The sequence below is a fragment of the Trachurus trachurus genome, assembly GCF_905171665.1.
Source record: "Trachurus trachurus genome assembly, chromosome: 15".
Taxonomy (NCBI): domain Eukaryota; kingdom Metazoa; phylum Chordata; class Actinopteri; order Carangiformes; family Carangidae; genus Trachurus; species Trachurus trachurus.
In genome coordinates, this window is record NC_139906.1 from 3,325,001 (window position 1) to 3,350,000 (window position 25,000).

The 25,000-nt window shown below is 41.9% G+C and overlaps 1 protein-coding gene across 1 annotated transcript in view; it reads right to left on the reverse strand.

The window, feature by feature from the left end:
- The window catches only part of bean1 (brain expressed, associated with NEDD4, 1), a gene marked incomplete at both ends in the record, with an annotated part of 47,962 nt that overhangs the window by 9,886 nt on the left and 13,076 nt on the right, over nucleotides 1-25,000 (reverse strand). The window contains one exon of the mRNA XM_083988767.1: nucleotides 1,467-1,670. Within this exon, the coding sequence (XP_083844893.1) occupies nucleotides 1,467-1,670 (204 nt within the window). The remainder of the gene's footprint in view (nucleotides 1-1,466; nucleotides 1,671-25,000) is intronic.

Genomic DNA, 25,000 nt, shown 5'->3' on the forward strand with positions numbered 1-25,000 from the left:
ATCTTTCATATGTAATTTGTTTCCAGAGAAAATTGACTCAGCGTCGCATACGAAGACTGATAAAAAGAAAGAAATTCGATAACGACAGGACTTCAACCAGATGAGGTCATTTGTTTTTCCATTTAAAGTCCTGGCAGCGGCGTTTGTTTCATATTAGTAGGGGCCTTTAAATATTTAAATCCTCCAGAGAGCCTGCTTAAGACTTTAGAGGCAAATTAAGGTACAGTGGCTCAGAGTGCTCAATCACAAAGACAGAAAAAGTGCTGCAAATTAAGTCAAGATTTGTTAGTTAAGAAAAAAACATACTGAAAAACAAGTTAATTCTGATAGCTAATAATGAATCTTTTTAGATTTAGTGGTAAGTTCACTGCAAAAACTCAAAATCTTACCAAGAATATTTGTCTTATTTCTAGTCAAAATGTCATTTCTAGTCAAAACAAATCTCATACCACCTAAAATAAGACTCATCACATAATAAGTAGCTTGTTTTTAGACACTTTTTCCGTATTTCAAGCCAATTTTCACTTGAAATAAGTAGCGAAATCTGATAGTGGAGCCAGCTTTTCTTTCTTATTACAAGCACAAAAAACTTCCTTTTACTGGCAGATTTTTCTACTTATTTCAAGTGAAAATTTGTTTGAAACAAGTGAAAATGATCTAAAAATTAGTACATTTTAGGTGATGAGTCTTATTTTAAAGGGATAGTTCACTCAAAATTGAAATTGCACTCATTATCTACTCCCTCTCATGTGGACTAAGGGCTGGGAGAAGTTTCAGAGTCCTCCGTGGCTTCTCTGAGTTACAGGGGGTCTCGGCGTAGCAGTGCATGTCCATATAACGGTTGCAAATGGATACCAACTGTCTTTGTAACAAAAAGACACACCAAAAAACATCCAAATACCTCCATGCTGCTCGTATGTAATGTCCGTCTTGTATTGAAGCCGTCTTGTTTGTAGCGGAAGCTTCTCTTCCTGGTTCGTCCAAATTGGACGGACATTACATACGAGCAGCATGGAGGTATTTGGATGTTTTCTGGTGTGTCTTTTTGTTACGAAGACAGTTGGTATTTGCAACCGTTATATGGACATGCACTGCTGCGCCGAGACCCCCTGTAACTCAGAGAAGCCATGGAGGACTCTGAAACTTCTCCCAGCCCTTGGTGCACATGAGGGTGAGTAGATAATGAGTGCAATTTGAATTTTGGGTGAACTATCCCTTTAAGTGGAAAGAGATTAATTTTGACTAGAAATTAGACATTTTGACAAGAAATAATAGGAAAGATTTTGAGTTTTTGCCGTGTTCTTCTGGTCCGACACGTGTCCAACTGGTCCAGATGTATATGGGCCAGACTCGGGCCATGAAACTGGGCCAAGGAAATGAATCCAAGAAAAAGAACCTCACAACACCACGGTGGTTAACTAACAGACTTCTACTAAGTGTGTTTTATTAAGGAGGCGTTCACTGACCGTAGCTGGCTCGGAGGTGCGGGTTTCGGAGGCGACTGTCTTTGCGCAGGCTGCCGACGATGATGGTGACGCAGGAGAGGAAGAGCACCAGACCTATAACGATCCCGGCCACCACCAGCGGAGACACCAGGAGAGACGCCTCCCCGCCCGACTCCCTCTCACTGCGGCAGTCTGGGTACTCCCCATGGCTCTGGTTGGAGCTCACTGCAGGGACAGACACCAGAGTGTGTGTGTTAATGTGTGTTAGTGTGTGTAACTATGGGCTGAGTGTTCATAACGCCAAAGATCATACATATATAACACATATACAAAAATAAAAGTAAAGAATTTTCATCTTTTCCTAAAATGAAACCAGAGAAAACTTGATAAACAACTTAATTCTCCAAACATCAACACTGCAAAAACTCAAAATCTTTCCAAGAATATTTGTCTTATTTCTTGTCAAAATGTCTCATTTCTAGTCAAAACTAATCTCTTTCTACTTAAACAAGACTCATCACCTAAAAATCTTATTGTTTTTAGATAATTATCACTTGTTTCAAACAAATTTTCTCTTGAAATAAGTAAAAAAAATCGGCCAGTGAAAGCAAGTTTTTTGTGCTTGTAATAAGAAAGAAAAACTTGCTCCACTCTTAGATTTTTCTACTTATTTCAAGTGAAAATCTGCTTGAAAGAAGTAAAAAGTGTCTAAAAACAAGCTACTTTTAATGTGATGAGTCTTATTTTAAGTATAATGAGATTTGTTTTGACTAGAAATTACATTTTGACTAGAAATAAGACAAGTATTCTTGGTAAGATATTTGAGTTTTTGCAGTGAACAACAACTGATTTCTATTATTGATTGAAGACCTGTGATATTTGTGTTTGTAGGTCCTGTCAGAGTCAAGTAGCTCTTTTCTGCATGTGTGTCGTCTGTGCATAAAGTTGCATTATAAAAATAAATAATATCAGACACAAAGATATAGAAAAGTGTCTGTTTTTAACATACACTGTGTTTTTTTAAATAATATTTTTAATATTTGTATTATGTCTTTTTGTTTTCAGTGTGATTCTGTCTTACTCCACCATAATCGAGGTATGGAATAAATCTGAGTCTGGTGTTTTTCTTCATGTTATAATATGTTAAACATTGAAGAAACACAAGACTTCCCTGAACGAAGTGCTGTATTGTTGTGTTTTTAACTGGGTTGCTTCTATGAAACTCAAAAACAGTGAATGTCATGGGTCAGAGCACATAGCATCATATTAGGATCAATGAGGAAAATTAAATTGATATACTGTGCAGTGCATCCAATGAGAAATAAGACAATTTAGGGAAAAAAAGATATTAAAGGTGTTTAAATTATCCATCTTTCCCAGAACTTCCTGGAGTCATCCTGCAAAATAAAATGTAATTTATAACAATACTATAATATATACAAATGGTACTATTCTATCTATCTATCTATCTATCTATCTATCTATCTATCTATCTATCTATCTATCTATGTTACGTAACTGCTGTTTCACCCTGCACACGTCTCACTCCTCTCCTCTCTCTCTCTCTCTCTCTCTCTCCCTGAGGACTTATTCCATTTCAGTGTGTGACAGATAATTAGAGCTAGAGTCTAAACACACACACACACACACACACACACACACGCTCCGTCATTAGATTACAGAGCGATCCTGTTCCTCTCCTCTGTTTAATGTCTCTTCTGTCTGTCTCCATCAGGGGAGGATACTCGCATTCACTTTTCTAAACTTTAAAGGGATAGTTCAACTTTTTGGCAAATTGGCCCATTGCCATAATCCCTATAGTCATAGCTGTAGGTTCGTTACCTTTAATTGTCGGTGCAAGCTATTTTTAGAACGGCGGAGCAGAGCCGTGAGCTGCTCAGAGCTACGTTATTCATCAAATACACAATCCAACAACTCCACAACGCTCTGGTGGACAAGTTGTGACCTGCACATTCACCACGCTATGAGATAATAACACAACGTTACCAGACAGAGTTGTTGTAGAGGGAAATTCATGCAAAACCGCTGATGCGCGTTGCCTTCAGGGACAGTTTTTCATCCAGCAGTCTCTGCAATTACTAACTAATTACCTCTAAAACAACTCTGTGTGGTAACGTTGTGTTATTATCTCATAGCGTGGTGAATGTGCAGGTCACAACTTGTCCACCAGAGCGTTGTGGAGTTGTTGGATTGTGTATTTGATGAGTTTGATGAGGGAAACCAAGAAGAAATCCCATAATGAGCCTCCGTAGCGTAGCTCTGAGCAGCTCACGGCTCTGCTCCGCCGTTCTAAAAATAGCTTGCACCGACAATTAAAGGTAACGAACCTACTGCTATGACTATAGCGATTCTAGGCCAATTTGCCTAGAAGTTGAACTGTCCCTTTAACACACAAATCCCAAAAACATGTCCGAGACACGCAGCTCAACACCTGCTTGTTATGATTTGATCATTCACACAGTTTAATGCAGCGACGTCATCGATGACGTCACCGCTGACCCTCACACCGCCTCCTCTCTCTGATCGAGTGTGAAGCCTCGGAGTGATTTACACTCACAATATCTTTTTCATTTCTCTCTTCTCTTCTCTTCTCTTCTCTTCTCTTCTCTTCTCTTCTCTTCTCTTCTCTCTTCCTCTGTCTCTCCTTCTCTTCTCTTCTCTTCTCTTCTCTTCTTCTCTTCTCTTCCCTTCTCTTCTCTTCTCTTCTCTTCTCTTCTCTTCTCTTCTCTTCTCTTCTCTTCTCTTCTGTCTCTCCTTCTCTTCTCTTCTCTTCTCTTCTCTTCTTCTCTTCTCTTCCCTTCTCTTCTCTTCTCTTCTCTTCTCTCCTTCTCTTCCACGTCAGCCTCTGTAATTCTGTTGTCCAACATAATCTGGTTTCACACAGATTCCCGAGAAGAGGAAAATGTTCTTTCACCCCGAACGATTCCCAGCGGACGTCTCATCTCTCTCACTCTCTCTCTCTCTTTCTTTCTATCACACACACACACACACTTCTTTGTCTGCTCTCTCTCTCTTTCTTTCGTCTAACATGATTTTCTCTTCATTTCGCTTCTCGTCTCTTTCTCATAAACTCCATCTTCTCTCGTTCTCTCCGGGGGGAAATCTATAATTATATAGATATAAATTCACATAATTTCCAACGGCAGGACACACACACACACACACATATATAAACACACACATACACACAGTGCTGGTGGGATTACTTCCAAATAGGCCACAAACTTCATCTGGAAACATGTTGTTATTAATATTTATATTATTCAGACCGAGTAACGACTTTAACATTTATACTGATGTTTAGTTCATTGACATATTTCAGTTTAAAGAGGAACATTCGTTTTAATTTGCTTTGATTTAAAATATCCTCACTCAGCTAAACTTTATTTTAAAGGGTTAATTATATTTTAATTTGCAAGTAGGTAACATAATGTGAAGCAGGATTTATAATTTGTTGAATAATAAGTTTGTTTTAACTGAATAAATGAATAATAAACAGATGCAACCGGTGTTTCCTGCTGGTTTAAAAAAAATCCAGAACAGGACTGATAATAAAAGGAGAAAAAAATCCCAGATGCCAACTTTTCCTAAGTGGGCGTGGTTTTAACCGCTTGTTTGTGTCAAAATAAAACATAACACAACATTTATCCTCTGATCAGCCCAGTTCAAGATCCCACCTGTCTAATAATCCCTTCAGATTTCCCTCTAAGAACTGTTACATGGTAATAAACACAGAGTTTAAAGCAGCATTAATAAACTTTAAAGGGATAGTATAATTTTTTTTAAAGTGGGGTTGTATGATCTACAAATAGCCCCTAAGTACTTTAATTGCAGTAGAAGACTCTCTGCACTCCTCCCGTTAGCAACGCCAGCCCATAATAGCCCTGCCCAGAGATTTACAACATACAGTGTTGTGAATGGACCCAAAGAAACGGCCTATTTTCGCGGCCTAAAAGAGGTTTTACCTGAAAAAAAATACACAGTTCCATTGTTCACTATAATATAATTTTTTCCAGCCCCTCAAAGTGCAGGAAAAACACAGTTTTTATTTGGACCTAACCAACTGCTGATCAGCGGGCGCTAACCCTGGGCGGAGGGATACCTGAGTTGGTTTTTCCTGCACTTTGAAGGGCTGGGAAAAATTATATTATAGTGAACAATGGAACTGTGTACTTTTTTTTTCAGGTAAAACCTCTTTTAGGCCACGAAAATAGGCTGTTTCTTTGGGTCCGTTCACAACACTGTATGTTGTATTATGGGCTGGCGTTGTTAACGGGAGGAGTGTAGAGAGTCTTCTACTGCAATTAAAGTACTTAGGGGCTATTTGTAGATCATACAACCCCATTTAAAAAAAATGATACTATCCCTTTAAAGTCATGGTTATACATAAAGTGAGGTCTGAAGTCTGTTTTGACGCAGGCTGATCAACTCGCTGAGCTGCTGCGTCAGGACTGTTTCCTGTTGCCAAAGCCAGAAATCTCCTCATTAATGAAAAATGAATCGATTTTTAAAAAAAGTTGGCGCTCTGCAAACAGCTTTAATAAAGTTATAATGTTATTCAGGAAGCTGTAAGATAAAATGTAGTTAACTGAAGCAGCAGTTTATTATTAAAGGAGGTTGAAGAAAGAAAAATACAACAGGAAAGTAGATAAATAGGCTACTGGTAAAGGTAAAGTTGTGTTAATGATGAACGAATAGGTCATGTAGGCCTATATACTGTATATATACCGGTATATGTATAGTGTGTGTGTGTGTGTGTGTGTGTGTGTGTGTGTGTGTGTGTGTGTGTGTGTCAGTCCAGGTTGAGGAGTCATGGCCGTCCTTTAGTTTTGGGTGTCAGAAGCTATAAAGGTAAAGAGGCTGTGATATCGACTGGTGCTGCGTCCGCTGCATCGCTTTGTACATTAGCTGCATACATTATAGAGCAGCATCAAGCCGCCGCCGCGATCCGATCTGACAGCCTGTCGCTATGAGTTACGACCTCGGCCTCTTCAATATGAAACATACCATAACTCCGGTTGGTTGGCTCGGCTGCCCGGACGACCACGGACGACGACGGGTCAAAGAGAGGTCTGTTCGATAGAGGACGACAACAAACTCCACTTGGACCAAGAGAGACGTAATGTACAGTGAAGTGTTTTCTTCTTTAAAGCCCCAGTGTGTAACGTATTTGTTTTTTTTTATTAGCAAAAATCAAATCTGTCTTTCATAAATACACTATATTACCAAAAGTATTCGCTCACCTGCCTTTACTCATTCTATGAACTGAAGTGCCATCCCATTCCTAACTCATAGAATTCAATATGATGTCGGTCCACCTTTTGCAGCTATTACAGCTTCAACTCTTCTGGGAAGACTGTCCACAAGGTTGAGGAGAGTGTTTATAGGAATTTTTGACCATTCTTCCAAAAGCGCATTGGTGAGGTCACACACTGATGTTGGTCGAGAAGGCCTGGCTCTCAGTCTCCGCTCTAATTCATCCCAAAGGTGTTCTATCGGGTTCAGGTCAGGACTCTGTGCAGGCCAGTCAAGTTCATCCACACCAGACTCTGTCATCCACGTCTTTACGGACCTTGCTTTGTGCACTGGTGCACAGCCATGTTGGAAGAGGAAGGGGCCCGCTCCAAACTGTTCCCACAAGGTTGGGAGCATGGAATCGTCCAAAATGTTTTGGTAACCTGAAGCATTCAAAGTTCCTTTCACTGGAACTAAGGGAATTTATACACCTGGGGCCAGGCCAAGTGATTAGGACACCTGATTCTGATCATTTGAATGGGTGAGCAAATACTTTTGGTAATATAGTGTACGTATTTCACTGAAGTGGAATCACAGCCGCATACAAATGAAAGTTTTCTGGTTCCTTAGAATGAGTTGTTACAAGTCGTTACAAATACATAAGTGGGCGACATAAGTACATATACGTTTTGGCTAACTTCCTGTCAGCCGATGGAGTTAGCAGTCCCCGCCCTCGTCCCTACGTCCCCACATTCACGCGCATCCCTTGGCTGCACACACAGAGAGGACCGCCCCTTTATGCCGTTCTCTCTCCTCATTGGATAAAGGTTGTAGGATACAAGGAAAGTTTTCTCCTCGGCTCAGAGCAGAGCAGAGTGACTGACAGACCCGTGTTTCAGACCAAACACTCTATATAAGTGATTGCTGTCGGAAGATAGAACTATTTTAGACTTATATTAACACAAACATTCTGCTTACTTCTGCTTTAAATACCTTGTCCAATTTACTATAAATGCAATTTACTGTATAAACCGCACTGCAATTACTGTACTATATGACCAGCATGTAGAAGATTAACTCCTACATATTACAGTACATGTTGATTCAAGCACTGAGCTGTGTGTGTGTGTGTGTGTGACAGGAATAAAATAAAATAAAATAATAAAAATATACATATTTATAAATGTAGTCCACTTTATAAAGAGGGAGCAGATGTACGAGGTCGCCTGAAATCTGAAAAATATAAATAATCTGCCATTAAAGCATCTGTGTTTCTGAGCTGCTGCATCTGACCTTACAAGGCAGAGAGTGTGTGTGTGTGTGTGTGTGTGTGCGTGTGTGTGTGTGTGTGTGTGTGTGTGTGTATGTGTGTGTGTGTGTGTGTGTGTGTGTGTGTGTGGGCCGATCTGATTATATCCTGAACTTCAGTAACCTTTCTGTGCTCACTCTCATTCACTGTCTGTTTGTTGTTGTTGTAGAAAAATCTGCTGCCAATAAGCTACTGTCGGCGTGGTATGGATCATCCCGCGAGAGAAGAGTCGCTGTTGCCATGACGACAACTTCCCATGCAATAAATAAATAGATAAATTAATTAATAAATAGATAAATAAACTAATAAATAAATAAATGTGCCCTCTCTTATACATCACATCTATATCAGTGACCAACTCATAGATAAAAAATAAGGAACAAAAAGCGAAAACGTGACGCAGCATCATGCAGGTGAAAACACACACACATAGACACACACACACACACACACCCTAAAACAACTAATTTGTTAATGGACAACATTCATCACATCAGAGACCTGAGGCTAATTAAACCAGTTACACAGAAACAATCGGTATCAATGCGGTTAGAGCGGCGCTGCTCATTAGGATGCATTAAACACACAGCTGGATTTTTAAACCCATCAGCCTAAGTGATATTGAAAACGTCTCCACCGCAGCGTGCAGCCGAAAAACAACAACACACGCACACATGCACTCATATCCAACAAAACAGAGGGTAAATTATGGTTTTGAAATATTTTAACAGCACCGGCGATACACATTTCTTCTCCTTTGGTTTTATACAATGTTTTATTCCTAAAAACAGGGCGAAATTGGATTTTTTTAGGGCTGGTGACAGTATTTTCTCATTTACAGAGTGATAAAAAGAGATAAAATCCAAAATCCTCCTCTGTAAAAACTTCTGACTCTAACATGTCAACAAAATAAAACAAGAACTTTGAAAGCAGCTTTATCCATTGTTCAGATTTCGGTTCTGGAAATGTATGCAAATTAGCGCATATTTCATCAGATATCGCCTTATTTACATATTTAAACATACAATTTGACAAAACTTGTAATACAAAAAATATTTGTCTTAATGTAAGTGATAAACTTGGGAAGTTTCATGGTGATATCTGTTATTTACACACAAACAAATGTGGGGTTATCTCTGTAACCCAAATTCTGAGTTATTGGTGTTGAGTTCAATTTTTGGGTTGTTTTTCCAGAGTGTAACCCATTTTCAGGGTTATAGGGCTATGAATTTAACCCAAGTAATTGGGTTATTTTTTCAGTGAGTAACCCATTTGTTGGGTTGGGTTGGGTAATTCTGTGACTTAACCGGCTGGTCCATTTGAAAAATGTTGTCCGCGCACTACAACATTGGTTATTTTTAACCCAATTATTGGGTCAAGCAAGTGCTTTATACACGACCTAATAGTTGGGTTAAAAATAACCCAACGTTGTAGTTAGCATAACCCAACTCTTGGGTTGAATATTCAACCCAAAAGTTGGGTCAAAAAGATTAACCCAACCCATTGGGTTAAAATAACCCAAAAAAGGGGTTCGTCCTTATTTGAACCAGCAGTTGGGTTAAAATTGGGTTAATTTTTAACCCAACTGTTTTTAGTGTGTCCTTTTTTTACCCTATTCACCTGTAGTGTCTGTATGTTACAGCCAGGAAATTGTTGATGTGAGAGTATATTTCCTTATATTTTGTCATGCGTCGTCGGCTCGTTGCTCTGAAACTTGACTTGGTTTAAGTAATAAAAGCCGACGCTCTGCACTTTCTGTCTGTGAAAGCAGCTGCTGCTCAGCGGGACGGTAACACATCAGGATCATTACAGTTTGCACACATTTCACAACAGTCGTGTTCCTGCAGCGACACCTTTTTTCTTATTGGCACCTGGCGACTTGTTTCCTTCTCAGCATCACCTTCTGTTGCTGTTGTTGTTGGCCAACGGCTCCATCCACCAAGTGCCGCTACACGTCACGATCTCGTTACAGATGCTGATGCAGGATTATTTAAACAAGGCTCAGGTCTTACGAACCCTTTTTCCACTCGGTTTTCGCCACTCGGAGCACTGTGTAGTCGCTCTGTTCAGCTCAAAACATACAAAATTATCATTTAAAGAGGAACTATGCAGGATTTTTAGCTAACTATGCTACATGTTAACCTTAATTAAGGAGCTTTGGAGTCATTGTTTAATAAATGAGATTGAGACGGAGTTGTTTTAGAGGGAAATACAGAGACTGCTTGATGAAAAACTGTCCCTGAAGGCAACGCGCATCAGTGGTTTTGCATGAATTTCCCTCTAAAACAACTCCGTTGTGTTATTATCTCATAGCGTGGTGAATGTGCAGGTCACAACTTGTCCACCAGAGCGTTGTGGAGTTGTTGGATTGTGTATTTGATGAGTTTGATGAGGGAAACCAAGAAATCCCATAATGAGCCTCCGTAGCGTAGCTCTGAGCAGCTCACGGCTCTGCTCTGCCGTTCTAAAAATAGCTTGCCCCGTCAATTAAAGGTAACGAACCTACTGCTATGACTATAGGGATTATGGTGATGGGACAATTTGCCAACATGTTGAACTATCCCTTTAAAAAGGGACAAATAAAGAAGAGTTCCTCTTTAACTCTGGGGAGTCACGACTGTTTTTCACGGCAGAACAACGACCTGAGCTGGATTTGCATCAACTAGCACAGGCGCTAATTAACCTCTCAGCTGGTCGCTCTCATCACATGACTGACTGGTTTAACATTAGATCTCATAGAGGAGGAGGGGAGTTATGCATCTCAGATTATTTTGGGATGGTTGTAGGAGACGATGATGTGATGTGAGGACGTCCCAGGAGGAGAGAGTGTTTCACTTTTATTTCAACTACTAATTGAAGATACTCTTTCTGTACAACTCCTCAATCTGATTAATGAATGCAGTCACCAGTCATAAGCATCCTGGACCCAGCACTTCTTTAACTTCTTAACTTTTAACCTACATGCATCTCTTATTCATATATTTATTTCTTTTTTATTCTGTGTTATGTGTTTTTATGTCTTCATGTATTTTTACTCAGTGTTTGTGATCTGTGTTGTCTGTATTGTCTTGCTGCTGCTCTGTGACATTTTAAATTTCCCCTCGGGGATTAAATAAAGTAATTCTAATTTTCTAATTTTTCTCCTTCATTGTTTTTTGGGTTTTTATCATTTTTTTATTTTTATTTTAGAGGCAGTGGGACGACCTCCAGTCTCGCAGCCTCTCGGGACAGAAGAGATATTCCACCGCTTTGCAGAAACAATTCTGTTGTTCCTCCTTTTCACACGACACGTGAGCGAGCTAAAAATATCCCTTTCAGAAAGACTCAAGAGAAACACGACCGACCGTTTCTGTCGGACACGGATGCTGCACGGGGTGAAGGAAACAACCAGAGCATCGGTGGTGAAATAAAGACCGATTTTAACCCTCCTGTTGTTAGGAAGGAAGGAAGGAAGGAAGGATGGAAGGATGGAAGGAAGGACAAAGGGAAAGAAGGAAGGAAGGAAGGACGAAGGAAGGAAGGAAGGAAGGAAGGAAGGAAGGAAGGAAGGAAGGAAGGAAGGCAGGAAGGACGAAGGGAAAACAGGAAGGAAGGAAGGACAAAGGGAAAGAAGGAAAGAAGGAAGGACAGGGAAAGAAGGAAGGAAGGAAGGAAGGCAGGCAGGAAGGACGAAGGGAAAAAAGGAAGGAAGGAAGGAAGGAAGGGCAAAGGGAAAGAAGGAAGGAAGGAAGGCAGGCAGGAAGGACGAAGGGAAAGAAGGAAAGAAGGAAGGAAGGAAGGAAGGGCAAAGGGAAAGAAGGAAGGAAGGAAGGAAGGGCAAAGGGAAAGAAGGAAGGAAGGAAGGAAGGGCAAAGGGAAAGAAGGAAGGAAGGAAGGAAGGACGAAGGGAAAGAACGGAAGGAAGGACGAAGGGAAAAAAGGAAGGAAGGAAGGAAGCAGAAGGATGGACAAAGGGAAGGAAGGAAGGAAGGAAGGAAGGAAGGAAGGAAGGAAGGAAGGAAGGAAGGAAGGAAGGACGAAGGGAGAGATGGGAGGAAAGAAGAAAGGGAAAAAGGAAGGTAAGACAGATGGAGGAAGGAAACAGATTGGGTCAAATGGGTCAAAAAGTAAGGACTGAAGGAAGGGGAAAAGGAAGGAAAGAAAAATGGAGGGAAGGAACAGATTAGGTCAAGGAAGGAAGCAGAAGGATGGACGAAGGAAAGAAGGAAGGAAGGGAAAAAGGATTGTGGAAAGAAGGAAGGGAGAAAGGAAGGAAGGAAACAGATGGACAACAGGAGGGTTAAGCTCAGTGTTTCTTTTCTCTGGTGAGTTGAGTTGAGTTACCTTTAAAAAAAACAACAACAGGAAGTGAACATGTGTCGGTGACTCGTGGGTCCCTGAAGAGTCCGTGGGCAGAGCGGAGCAGAGCAGAGCAGAGCGACTTCCAGGAAAAGTGTCTCTATGTCACCGCGGCCGCGACACGAAGTGACAGATGTCGTCTCCTCACATGTGCAGTGTTCTGGAAAAGCCTCGACCTTGGTCCAGACCGGTCAGAGGACAGAGGGAGAGAACGACTCTGTCACTGCTGCTACATCCTCCTCTCCTCTCCTCTCCTCTCCTCTCCTCTCCTCTCCTCTCTCTTTCTTTTTCTTTTTCCTCCTCCCTTTGTTTTTTATTGCTTCCTTCACTCACTCTCTCTCTGATCCTTCTTCCTGTTGTTGTATTGAACGGATGGAGGAGGCCTTTGTTGTTGTTGTCGGAGGGAGGGAGGGAGGACATCGGCCATTAAACAATCATGTTGAATTAGCACTGAAGCAGAGAAAAGGACGAGGAGGAGGAGGAGAACAAGTTAAACGAGTTAAAGGGACAACGAGGAGTTTCTATTTGGTTATAAAAAAGTTTCACGTTAATGTGGATGAATCTCCGCTACCCACACTTGTTAATGGCTCCATTTTCGATAAATATATCGTTTTGTCTCATTATTTTGTTATTTTAATTAAAGGAGCATTATCGCAAATACAGCAGTAATAGCATAAAATAAGATGAAATATGCAAAAGATGGGTTGGGGGGAGCCATAACTAAATGTACAAAAAAAATTGCCAACAGTATAGTGTCCGTGGGGCAAATGCAGCATTTGTCTTTGTTATGATCCAAGCCGGCCCGGCGCTTGCTGCGTTAAAATGCACTCGGAACTCGCAAATCCGACCTCCGAACCGGACAAATATGCAACAGTAAGTAATGTAGCAGTGTTAGGGTGCTCACAGTCACTGAATCGCTGGTAGAACACTTTGTCTCCACGTCCCTGTGTCTTTCTTCAGCTGTCCTCTCAGCGTTATTAAGGAGGAGGAAGTTGCAGTTGCTGTTGTTGTTGTTGTTGTGCGCGACGTAGAGCTGCCGCTTCCACTAGCGAGTTTTCTTTTTCCCGCGATTGCACGTTCATTCAGTATGGTGAGGGAGGAGGAGGGGGGAGGAGGGAGGAGGGGGGAGGGGGAGGACTAAACGAGGCTGCTCTCTCTCTCTCTGACAGCTGCCCACTTGTTTATATCTGATAAGCTCCGCCTGGCTCCATCTAGTGGCCGAATTAAGGATTTGGATTTGCGATAATACTCCTTTAATGTCAGAAACGCTGGGCGAGCCGACCAGCGTTTCCTTACTTTCGGTTTCGCAGACACTGCCCGGCGAGTCATGATAATAACGCCACCGAATCGCCGTTTATGGTCGGAACTACGACGGTATCTGGTCGTCTTCGAACCTCTGACTTAAATTCTTGATGAATGAAAACATTCTTGGCAAGACATCCATCTTGCGCAGGTCCAAGAATTTCACCGTGCGCGCGGAGGCTCATGGTAAATGTAGTGTGAAAACACTTCGCTTTCCAAAACTCCTCGTTGTCCCTTTAAAACCCAGTATTAGGTTGGACTGTGTCAGAGGAGGAGGAGGTTTGAATTCTTCCTCCTGGTATGAGCTCTTCATCTGCGCTCAGACAGACTCTGAATAAAGTGTTAATGTTTTTCTGTGACTGTCAATAAAGCAGGTATGAAATTAGTGACGAAACCCGAACTTGAAAGCTTAAAAATGTAAAATTAAATGAAAAAGAATTGGACAATATATATTCTTTACCTTGGTGTAGTCATATATACATTTCCGGATGGAAATTAGCATTGCTGCTATAATCCGGCACATTTACATGTTTTTATATGTTCATTAATGTGCACTGTCCCACCCAAATAGACAAATACAGTAAAGTAAAACTAGAAAATTTCCTCTCTGGAAATTTTGAAAGGCCCACGGGGCTACTGCCGGTTTTGCCATCTCTGTCAACATGGGAATCAAACCCACGATCTTAAAGCAGAAGTAAGTGATATATTTGTGTTAATATAAGTCTTAAATAGTTATATCTTCCGACAGCAATCACTTACATAGAGTGTTTGGTCTGAATCACGGGTCTGTCAGTCCCTCTGCTCTGCTCTGAGCCGAGGAGAAAACATTTATCGTATCCTACAGTTTTTATCCAATGAGGAGAGAGAACGGCATGCAGGGCTGTGTGTGCATGTGAATGTGGTGACGTAGGGACGAGGACTGTTATGGTGCGTTCAAGGAAACTCGTAGACTCGTGTTTTTCCGACCCGTGAACTCGTACCAGTTCGATCTGGTACGAGTTCACGGGTCGGAAGTTACGAGTGGCCGTTATAGTGACTTTCACAGGTAAAACAGGTCGGGAAAACACGAGTGGGTTGCCTGGAACGCTACAAAGTCGTAAGTTGTGACTTGAAGCTGTAATTTACGATTTCAAAAGCCTGCCTGGAACGCAGCATTAGCCAAAACGACCGGATCGCTTACTTCTGCTTTAAGGTCAAGACAGAGCTGATCACACAGACACATGATCATCTTTCTATAAGCACTGGTATGGAGGAGCTGTAACCACATGTGTGTGTGTGTGTGTGTGTGTGTGTGTGTGTGTGTGTGTGTGTGTGTGTGTGTGTGTGTGTGTGTGTGTGTGTGTGTGTGTGTGTGTGTGTGTGTGTGTGTGTGTAACTGTAATCACATGAAGCTGGTTCTAGAGTCTCTGTGTGTGTGTGTGACTATGAGCTGCATCCTGTGTCAGTCTGATTTAGCTGTGTCTCTGTTTATAAACATTTAAACGAGCGCCAGGTGGATTGTTTATGAAGTTAACGAGCTCTGGCCTGAGGATCACAGAGGTTACCACGGCGATAGGGGCCCCCGCAGGCTGAGACAGACAGAAACGTGGATAAAAAGAGCGATTTTCTGCCTCTGCACCGGTCTCACATTTAGGCTTAGCGTGAGAAAACGGTAACTCCTATCAGAACAAAACACAGATCACATTGCTCTAAGGACTTACTGAAAATTTTGGTACGATTTGGTGTTTCTACAGTAAATATTTTGGAGAGGATGGCAGTTTTAAAACATCAGGCCGTTCTGCTTCTCTCAGAAAATATTTGTATTGGAGTCAATGAGGAGCAGAGACAGACGTGGCCGCACTTAGAGGCTCCGAGTTTACATTCTGTAAGTCTCTCTGATATTTTGAGCACATTATATGAGAGATAACAAGTTTGTCTTACAAATTCTGAAAAAATTATGTGTGTAGAGTGTAAATTGTGGCCGGGCCAAGTGTGGAAAGAGAAAAAATCTGGAGTTTTTCTGGCATCTCTCCCACTCTAACCGATGATGTCACGTGCTCTGACACGAACATTCCGTGCAATACACAACCATTATAATCTCATAATTTCTCCAAAAATGATCATGGTCATTGAACAGGGATTGATCAAAAACTATATGACCTATCAAAACGTGGAGTAATACACCAATACACAAGACTTGTGTCTACTGTTTAAAGTTTAAATGGAGTCTCTAGGTGAAAGTATGCCTGAGCAGTAGACGTTTGTTAAACTCCAATGATTGGTCTTTTTCGCTCTTTTTTTCCCGCCCGTCCCATTGACTTCTATGCAAAATTTTGTGCAGTTTTTCGCGACTTATGTCGCGAAAAATTCGTACACTGTTGAGAAAAGTAATAGCACACCGATCCCGATCAGGACGCACGTTTTGATATATGATTTGCCCGGGCACTGGTCCCTGCAGCTATTTCATAGCTGTTGGGACCAGTGCCCGGTGCGATTGCCCGTGGCCCTAATAATGTATAAGTGTGACAATGTATGTATGGGAAATAAGGGCTTGACAGGGTGGCAGGGGTTCGAGTTCATATTGTGCTTCCACTGTTGTATACAAATGAACAGACGTATTATACTGAGAGTGAGATGAGAGATGAGATGAGAAAGGAAAAAAAAAATTGGATAAATTATAATATAATTCTAAAAATAACAGTGTTATCTTTGTGAATCTTAAGATCTTAAAGGCGCTGCAGGGCTTGAATTTACTAGAATACTTTGGTGTAGTGTTTATAAATTGTGCTGTACAACGTAAAATAAACTTCATTGTGCAGCATTTGGAGCATTTTTCTTCCCATTATAGTGAATCATTGGACAGTAAAAACGAAAATTGATCAGTTATATCTTATATAAATGAGCTCAATCTTTCTTTCTTTTTCACAGGCAGCAGAAGTTAAATAAAGTTTGTAGTCGTCCACATTTATACTGGATTCTTCTTCCTCTGCAGTTTTAGATCAGTTAGAGCTCATTAACAAATTAGTTAGTTTTATATTTTATGTTATTTTTGTCAGGATTTTATACTGTGTTTTTTGTACGTTTAAAGGAAGAAGATAAGTGTTTTACTTTTATTTGGTTGTTTCGTTTGTCACTGGTATCTGTGCATGCACCTTTGTAACTGTGTGCGATGTGAATAAAGTTTATTTCTATTATTATAGTTGACATTTTCCGGCCCCCCACTTTGTTTAAATAGTGAATGCACCTGGCCTCTTTGTGCACCCACATGTGTGATGGACAGTCCTAAAACAGAGTGAGCAGGAAACGCACTTAGGAACGATGTTGGGACAAGTCAGGTGAGTCATCATCACAGTGTGACCTCAGAGGGGGCGGAGCTTCTCAGTGACGCGCTGTGAGTTGTGTAACATCATCATGTGTCTCTCTTTCTTTCTCACCACCTGGTAAATAAAGCCTCATTCTTCACCTACTCGTCTCCACCAAACGCTGATGTGTTCACTGTCTGTTGTTTTTTTTGGTTTTCTTTTCTGTGAGGAAGCTTCACGCTCGGTGTTGATGCAGCTTCAAGGTTGACAGGACATCAGGATGATTGACAGGTGCAGCGGCGCGAACTACAGGACGATGAAGGACGAGAGCAGCCAGGAGCTTCTGCTGACTCCGGCTCAAGGACTGTGTGTGTGTGTGTGTTGTGGATTAAAGTGATAGTTCAGCATTTTGGCAAATAGGCCCATTGCCATAATCCCTATAGTCATAGCAGTAGGTTCGTTAGCTCTAATTGTCGGTGCAAGCTATTTTTAGAACGGCGGAGCAGAGCCGTGAGCTGCTCAGAGCTACGCTACGGAGGCTCATGGGATTTCTTGGTTTCCCTCATCAAACTCATCAAATACACAATCCAACAACTCCACAACGCTCTGGTGGACAAGTTGTGACCTGCACATTCACCACGCTATGAGATAATAACACAACGTTACCAGACAGAGTTGTTTTAGAGGGAAATTCATGCAAAACCGCTGATGCACGTTGCCTTCAGGGACAGTTTTTCATCAAGCAGTCTCATGAATTTCCCTCTAAAACAACTCTGTCTGGTAACGTTGTGTTATTATCTCATAGCGTGGTGAATGTGCAGCTCACAACTTGTCCACCAGAGCGTTGTGGAGTTGTTGGATTGTGTATTTGATGAGTTTGATGAGGGAAACCAAAAAATCCCATGCATGAGCCTCTGTAGCGTAGCTCTGAGCAGCTCACGGCTCTGCTCCGCCGTTCTAAAAACAGCTTGCACCGACAATTAAAGGTAACAAACCTACTGCTATGACTATAGGGATTATTATGGCAATGGGCCAATTTGCCAAAATGTTGAACTATGCCTTTAATCCACAACACACACAGTGCTTGACTGAGAGCAGACAAAGAGTCACAAAGGGACCAACAATGGATGAAAACCACACGCAAAACAACAACAAATGGATGAAAAACCATCACAAACCAACTCTAAATGAATAACAAGCCAACCGCAAAGAGAGAAAACAATGTAAACAGATGAACATCAATCACAAAGAGACACAAAACGACCACTAAATGGATGAAAAACAACTGTAAAGATAAATCGCAAACGGGTGAAAAACAAACCGCAGAGACACAAAACGACAACAAACGGATGAAAAACCATCACAAACCGACTCTAATTGAATAACAAGCCAAACCACAGAGAGAACATAATGAAAAGAGATGAACAACAATCACAATGAGACACTAAATGGATGAAAAACAACTGTAAAAGGAAACCGACGGAGACGACAGTGAGTACAAACGGATGTAAAACCATCTCAATGTCGTAAATGGATGAATCACAACCACTACACTGCAAAAATTCAATATCTTACCAAGAATATTTGTCTTATTTCTAGTCAAAACTAATCTCATTATACTGAAAATAAGACTCATCACATTAAAAAGCAGCTTGTTTTTAGACAGTTTTTACTTCTTTCAAGCAGATTTTCACTTCAAATAAGTAAAAAAAACAATAGTGGATCAAGTTTTTCTTTCTTATTACAAGCACAAAAAACCTGCTTCCACTGGCAGATTTTCCTACTTATTTCAAGAGAAAATTTGTTTGAAACAAATGAAAATGATCTAAAAACAAGTTCATTTTTAGGTGAGGATTCTTATTTTAAGTGAAAAGAGATTAGTTCTGACTAGAAATGAGACATTTTGACAAGAAATAAGACAAATATTCTTGGAAAGATTTTGAGTTTTTGCAGTGTAACGGCCGTAAACAGCTGATAAATAACCTTAAAGAGACAAACCGATTAAAATTTAACACAAAGAGACACTAAAATGACCAAAGACGACAGTTTTGTGCTGTAACATAATCCACTATGAAGGTTAATCAGTCATGTTACAGTGTTTATGTATTTAGTGAAGTGCATTCAGTCTTGATGTAACACACACTCACTCACTCCAGTATCAGTGCTATTAAATTAGGATGTGTGTTTCACTGAGGTTGTATGTGGGTCACAAAACATCACTGTGTGTGTGAATATGGGTCAGAATACATCATACATCTCCTTAATCTCTCTCTCTCCCCCATGTGGGACTCGTGGCAGAGAGACAGATTATCACACCCTGCTGGCCCACATTCCTGCCTTCCCCTCCTTTAATCATCCTCCTCTTCTCCTCTCTCGCTCTTCTGCTGCTGCTGCTCCCACCATCCTCTTGTTTTTATTGCCATCGTCACTTGTTTGGATCGTTTATCCGCATATAATATATCAACGACCTCTGACCTCTGACCCACTGGTTACTGATTTCACATTTTTTTTATTTTGCTCCATTTATTTCTACTTATTCTACATACGCACACTGTATCTGCTCAGTACGGTGGCCCTGAGGGCTCAACACTCAAACACCGTGTGCAAATGGACAAATGTGGTGCGATTTCAGAACACATCATCAAATTGTGTCGAAGGAAAAAAGGGATGGATGAATGGTGGACGATCTGGTAAAAAGATGATCTGACCATTGTTTTGGTTCTGAAGCATCGTCATCCATAAACATTTTAATTCTGTTTCCACTCTGATTTAATTGTGAAAGTCCTCACAGGAAGTTGTGTAGGTGGAGTTGCATTTAGCAGACTAGCAGTGGTCTGTTCAGTAGCAATTTTGAAGTTAAATATCAAAACACTACAGCTTTTTTAAAGGTCCAGTGTGTAAAATGTGGGGAAAACTGTGACATCTAGCGTTCAGATTCACTTTGCCCTCACGTCTGCAAGGTGACGGTGGCCTCCGAGGACAAGAAAACTGGGAGTATTTCTCAAATAAAAGCCGAGTCTCAATCAGAAGCCGGGTCTGTTTCTATTTTCTATGCAAGTTCTTTTGAATGTACAAAACCTCTCAAAGCCCATGATCGCCTGTTTGAGCACTTTCTAAGCTGCTTCATTCCTGCTACAATTCTCAAGCCTGAAAAATAAAACACAACCAGGTCCAAATTGTAGGTGTTGAAGCTCGGACCAGATGCAACCAGACTCACGAGCCCACGGGCTTCCTTTTCTTTTCGAGGCAAAATACTGAAAACGGTCCCTGACAGGAACGCACATCAGCGGTTTTGCATGAATTTCCCTCTAAAACAACTCTGTGTGGTAACGTTGTGTTATTATCTCATAGCGTGGTGAATGTGCAGGTCACAACTTGTCCACCAGAGCGTTGTGGAGTTGTTGGATTGTGTATTTGATGAGTTTGATGAGGGAAACCAAGAAATCCCATAATGAGCCTCCGTAGCGTAGCTCTGAGCAGCTCACGGCTCTGCTCCGCCGTTCTAAAAACAGCTTGCACCGACAATTAAAGGTAACGAACCTACTGCTATGACTATAGGGATTATGGCAATGGGCCAATTTGCCAAAATGTTGAGCTATCCCTTTAAGATGGTCAGGTAGGATGGAGTAAGAATCTGAATCCTTACATACTGATGGCTCCTCCAATCACCTGCCAGATATTTTTATTTTATTTTTTGAATGCACCTGTCCTTTTCCAAACTGTTTTTTCTCTTCTTTTCTTTATATAACCAACCATCTGGTGCATAGTGATGGCAGCTCAGTGAGAAGCAGCAGCGAGTTGGAGGTGAAGGTTTGGCAGGAAGAAGGAAGGGAGATGTTTAAAGGAGCAGGTGCATCGGAGGCCTGGGAGCTTCACCGAGCGTCCTGTGGTCTGGTTGTGTCTGAAAATAACTGGATAAATAAATTACACCTAAAAATAATGTTTTAGAGAAAGAAGGAAGGAAGGATGAAGAGAAAGAAGGAAGGAAGGAAGGAAGGATGAAGAGAAAGAAGGAAGGAAGGACGAAGAGAAAGAAAGAAGGAAGGAAGGAAGGACGAAGAGAAAGAAAGAAGGAAGGAAGGAAGGACGAAGAGAAAGAAGGAAGGAAGGATGGAAGGAAGGAAGGAAGGAAGGAAGGAAGGAAGGAAGGATGAAGAGAAAGAAGGAAGGAAGGAAGGAAAGAAGGAAGGACAAAGAGAAAGATGGAAGGAAGGAAGGAAGGAAGGAAGGAAGGAAGGAAGGAAGGAAGGAAGGAAGGAAGGACAAAGAGAAAGATGGAAGGAAGGAAGGAAGGAAGGAAGGAAGGATGGAAGGAAGGAAGGAAGGATGGAAGGAAGGAAGGAATTAAGGACAAAGGGAAAGATGGAAGGAAGGAAGGAAGGACGAAGAGAAAGAAGGAAGGAAGGAAGGAAGGAAGGAAGGAAGGAAGGAAGGAAGGAAGGAAGGAAGGAAGGACGAAGAGAAAGAAGGAAGGAAGGACGAATAGAAAGAAAGAAGGAAGGAAGGAAGGAAGGACAAAGGGAAAGATGGAAGGAAGGAAGGAAGGAAGGAAGGAAGGAAGGAAGGAAGGAAGGAAGGAAGGAAGGAAGGAAGGAAGGAAGGAAGGAAGGAAGGAAGGACGAAGAGAAAGAAGGAAGGAAGGAAGGATTAAAAAAAAAAAAAAAAAGGCAAAATATAGATCAGAGAAACGCAGCAGGACTCGACTCTCTGGCAAAACCAGACCGATTAGAAACCCTGGCTGTTGCAGTGTGTGTGTGTGTGTGTGTGTGTGTGTGTGTGTGTGTGTGTGTATCCTCTTGTGATTGGTCCGTGATCTCCAGCAAATCCAGCAATAAAACAGAGCAGATGAAGTTTCTGATTGGTCGGAGAGGGCCAATGAAACATCAATAATCCTGATTGGTCGACAATGAGCCCTCTCTCGAGAGATTTGGGCTCCAAATGGTCAGATTTACTCTTTAAATCCAGCCATGATTGGTCAATCACGACTTCAGCGCGGCAGAAATCCATCTCACCGACACACACACAGACACACACAGACACACACAGACACACACAGACACACACTTGACCGTTTCCACCGAGACCATCTGGAGGAGAAACTCAGGAGGAAATAAGCTGCGATTACTTTTTTCTCACCACAGAGTGTGGCTCACATCTATTTTGTCGACAAATGTGACTAATTTGGTCCCATCTCACCTCACAACAAGTCACAACACGTCACCTGTCCCCCCTCCTCTTCCTCTCCCTCCTCCTCTTCCTCCTCCTCCTCTTCCTCCTCCTCCTCAGACAACAACATGGCCGATCGATGTGAATCTTTTTCTGTTTCCATCTGATAAAAACGACTCTCTGTTCTCTGTGGGTTCATGTTTCTTTTAAATATAAAACTAAAGCTTCTCTGAACATTTTTCCGTCCTGATTGACAGGTGTCACTTTGAGCCGAGGCGTTTTGTTTTGTTCGCTGGTCCCTCGTCCCCTCGTCCCCTCGAGGCTCTCACCTTGTTGTTCCCATGTTTTTCTTGACAGGATGGAAAAGAAAAAACCGTGAACTGACATCAGAGCAGCTGACTGACTGAACACACCGGGACCAAACACCAGCATCCAGGAACTCAGCATGTGAATCTGATTCAGCTGTTTCTCAGGTACTTTTACCAGCTTGACAGGGACTCAAACAGAAAACCAGGCTTAGGAGCATTTACAGTTGTGCACATCAGTTTACATACTGTACCCTGGAAGATTTTGTAACTGTGTACCATTCTTAAAAGGTTGCGCCCAAAAATAAACACTAGACTTATATAAATGAAATCTGTCTTAACTCATTGAGTGCCAACCACATAATTTCTCGTTTTTCGTTCCCATGCGTTGAGTGCCAAAAACAAGATGCTCTCACCCGCGAGGATCCAGCAGCTCGGAGCCGAACAGGGACCTGCTGTGGCCGAGAGACCATCACATTCTGCGGCGAGAGGCTGTGACACGGCACGGTGCGTCTGTGTTATTGTTGTTTAGTGGCGCCCCCCCCGCCCCCGATGGTGGTTTTGTGAATAGAACAACATTTGTTGTATATATTTATCTTACACGAGCCCTTTGATCCAGAAATGCGAGTGTCAGAAGAGCGACAGACACAAACAGCGCACCTTTCATAAAAGACGCTCTATCTCCTTTTCTAGAAAAAAAGGAGGGATTTTGGTGAAACCCAGCCATGTTTAGCTTGAGTTTTCTCAGGAACAGAGGCTCGTAGAAACAAACGGTTTGTGGCCATTTGAAGCATAAAGTTTCACCTTTCAAATGAGCTACAGTATGTGTTGGTGGCAATAACATAGAATACACTGTGGCTCTACAAAAATCGTCAAAATGGTCTAAATTGCCGGCACACTTGACTAAAACTTTGGAAAGGAGCGCGGCACTCAATGAGTTAATCATCACCTATGGACTTCTAGTCCTGTGTGGTGGGGGCTGTGTCTCTCCAGCCCCCCATCCCCCTGCCTGTATTTTGGTCTTTTGCTTTGTTTTGTTGTACACGTGGATGTTTCTGGGTGGAGAGCGAGAGCATCTATCTATGGCGAGAGAGTCAGTGTTTTCTCTCCAGCCAATGACGGAGCTCAGGTGAAGCTACGTACAGCAGAGTAGGAGGCTCAGGGCTGCTAGCTGCACTAGCTGTCTCTGATGCTAATGAGTGCTAGCACGTCTCTCTCTCAGCAGCAGCAGCAGTCAGGACAACAAAGAAAAAGAAATAGGCCTACAGTCTGAGTGAAGCGCTGGAGCCGCGGACCAATTCCCGACCGTCACCGACACTGGTAACAAGTATGAGGACCGTTGTGGTGAGCTAGCTCGATGCTAACTTCGGCTAGCGGTAGCGGTTAGCATCCGCCGCTAACACCGTCTTCCCAGTTCACCACAACGGCATAACAACATAACACTGGAGGCTCCCGGTGTTGGTGACGGTCGGCTATCGGCCCACGGCTCCAGAGCTTCACTCAGACTGTATTTCCTTTCCTTTGTTGTCATGACAACTGCTGCTGCTGCTCCATCATGGGGACTCTGACATAGCCTACACAGGTAAGTCACATGATAAATATATTAACATTATTATAACACCATTTCAAGTAAGAAAAACTTTTCAAAATTCAAAATTCACACTTCCTTCCTTCACCAACTTTCTGCTGACTGTGGTCGTCTCAATTAAATTAGCCTACATTTTTTAAATTGACATTATAGTTGCTCAAACTATTTGTAGGCTATATCTGATAATAATGACCCAACTATAAATAGATATACTACATGTACGACTTCAGTTCCTCCAGGCAGACTTTCAGCCTTCAGACATCAGTTTTATTGCACTTATCTTGTGTTTCTTGTGGCGCTGCACTTTAGAAACACTTAACTCTAACAAACAGCTCAATGACAGACGACTAATGACTTCCCTGTTACCAACGATCTCCTTCATGACATCATCAACCTGCTGTCCTGAGCTGAAACAGTCCTGAGCTGCAGCAACAACAACAACAACAACAACAGCTTCATACAACACAACCACTGTGTTACCAATGTGTAGAGTTATAAAGGGGAAATCGAGCTCCGTCCAGGAACAAAGACCGGCCTCACACAGTGACTCAGACACACACACACAATCTGCCTCAAAGTGTTTCCATCTGTTTTTCTGTCAGCTCTCTAAAGGAGGATTACACCCAATCCAGTAAGTGCCAAACAGAAGCAGCAGCCCAAACAAACAGCCCCCCCCCCCTCCCTCTGTGATGTCCCTTGTGTCACTCCGTCTCTCCATGTGCGATTCCCTCTGTAGCTCTTGCCCTTTCTCTTATCCCTCCATCTCTTCCTCTCTTTCTCTCTCCCTCTTTTCCTCAGCATCAGAAGTGCTGTGTCGGGGATAACCACAGGTGAGAAAGGGTGGGTGGGTGGGTGGGGGGGGTGCATGAAATAGAAGAGGCAGAGGTAATTTTTAATCATGTTAAAACAGTTCCTGCACACACACACACACACACTTGTTTCACACCAACACACGACAGATAGATCATATAGATCACTTTTATTTTTCGATTTGATGTCAGAAAGATCAG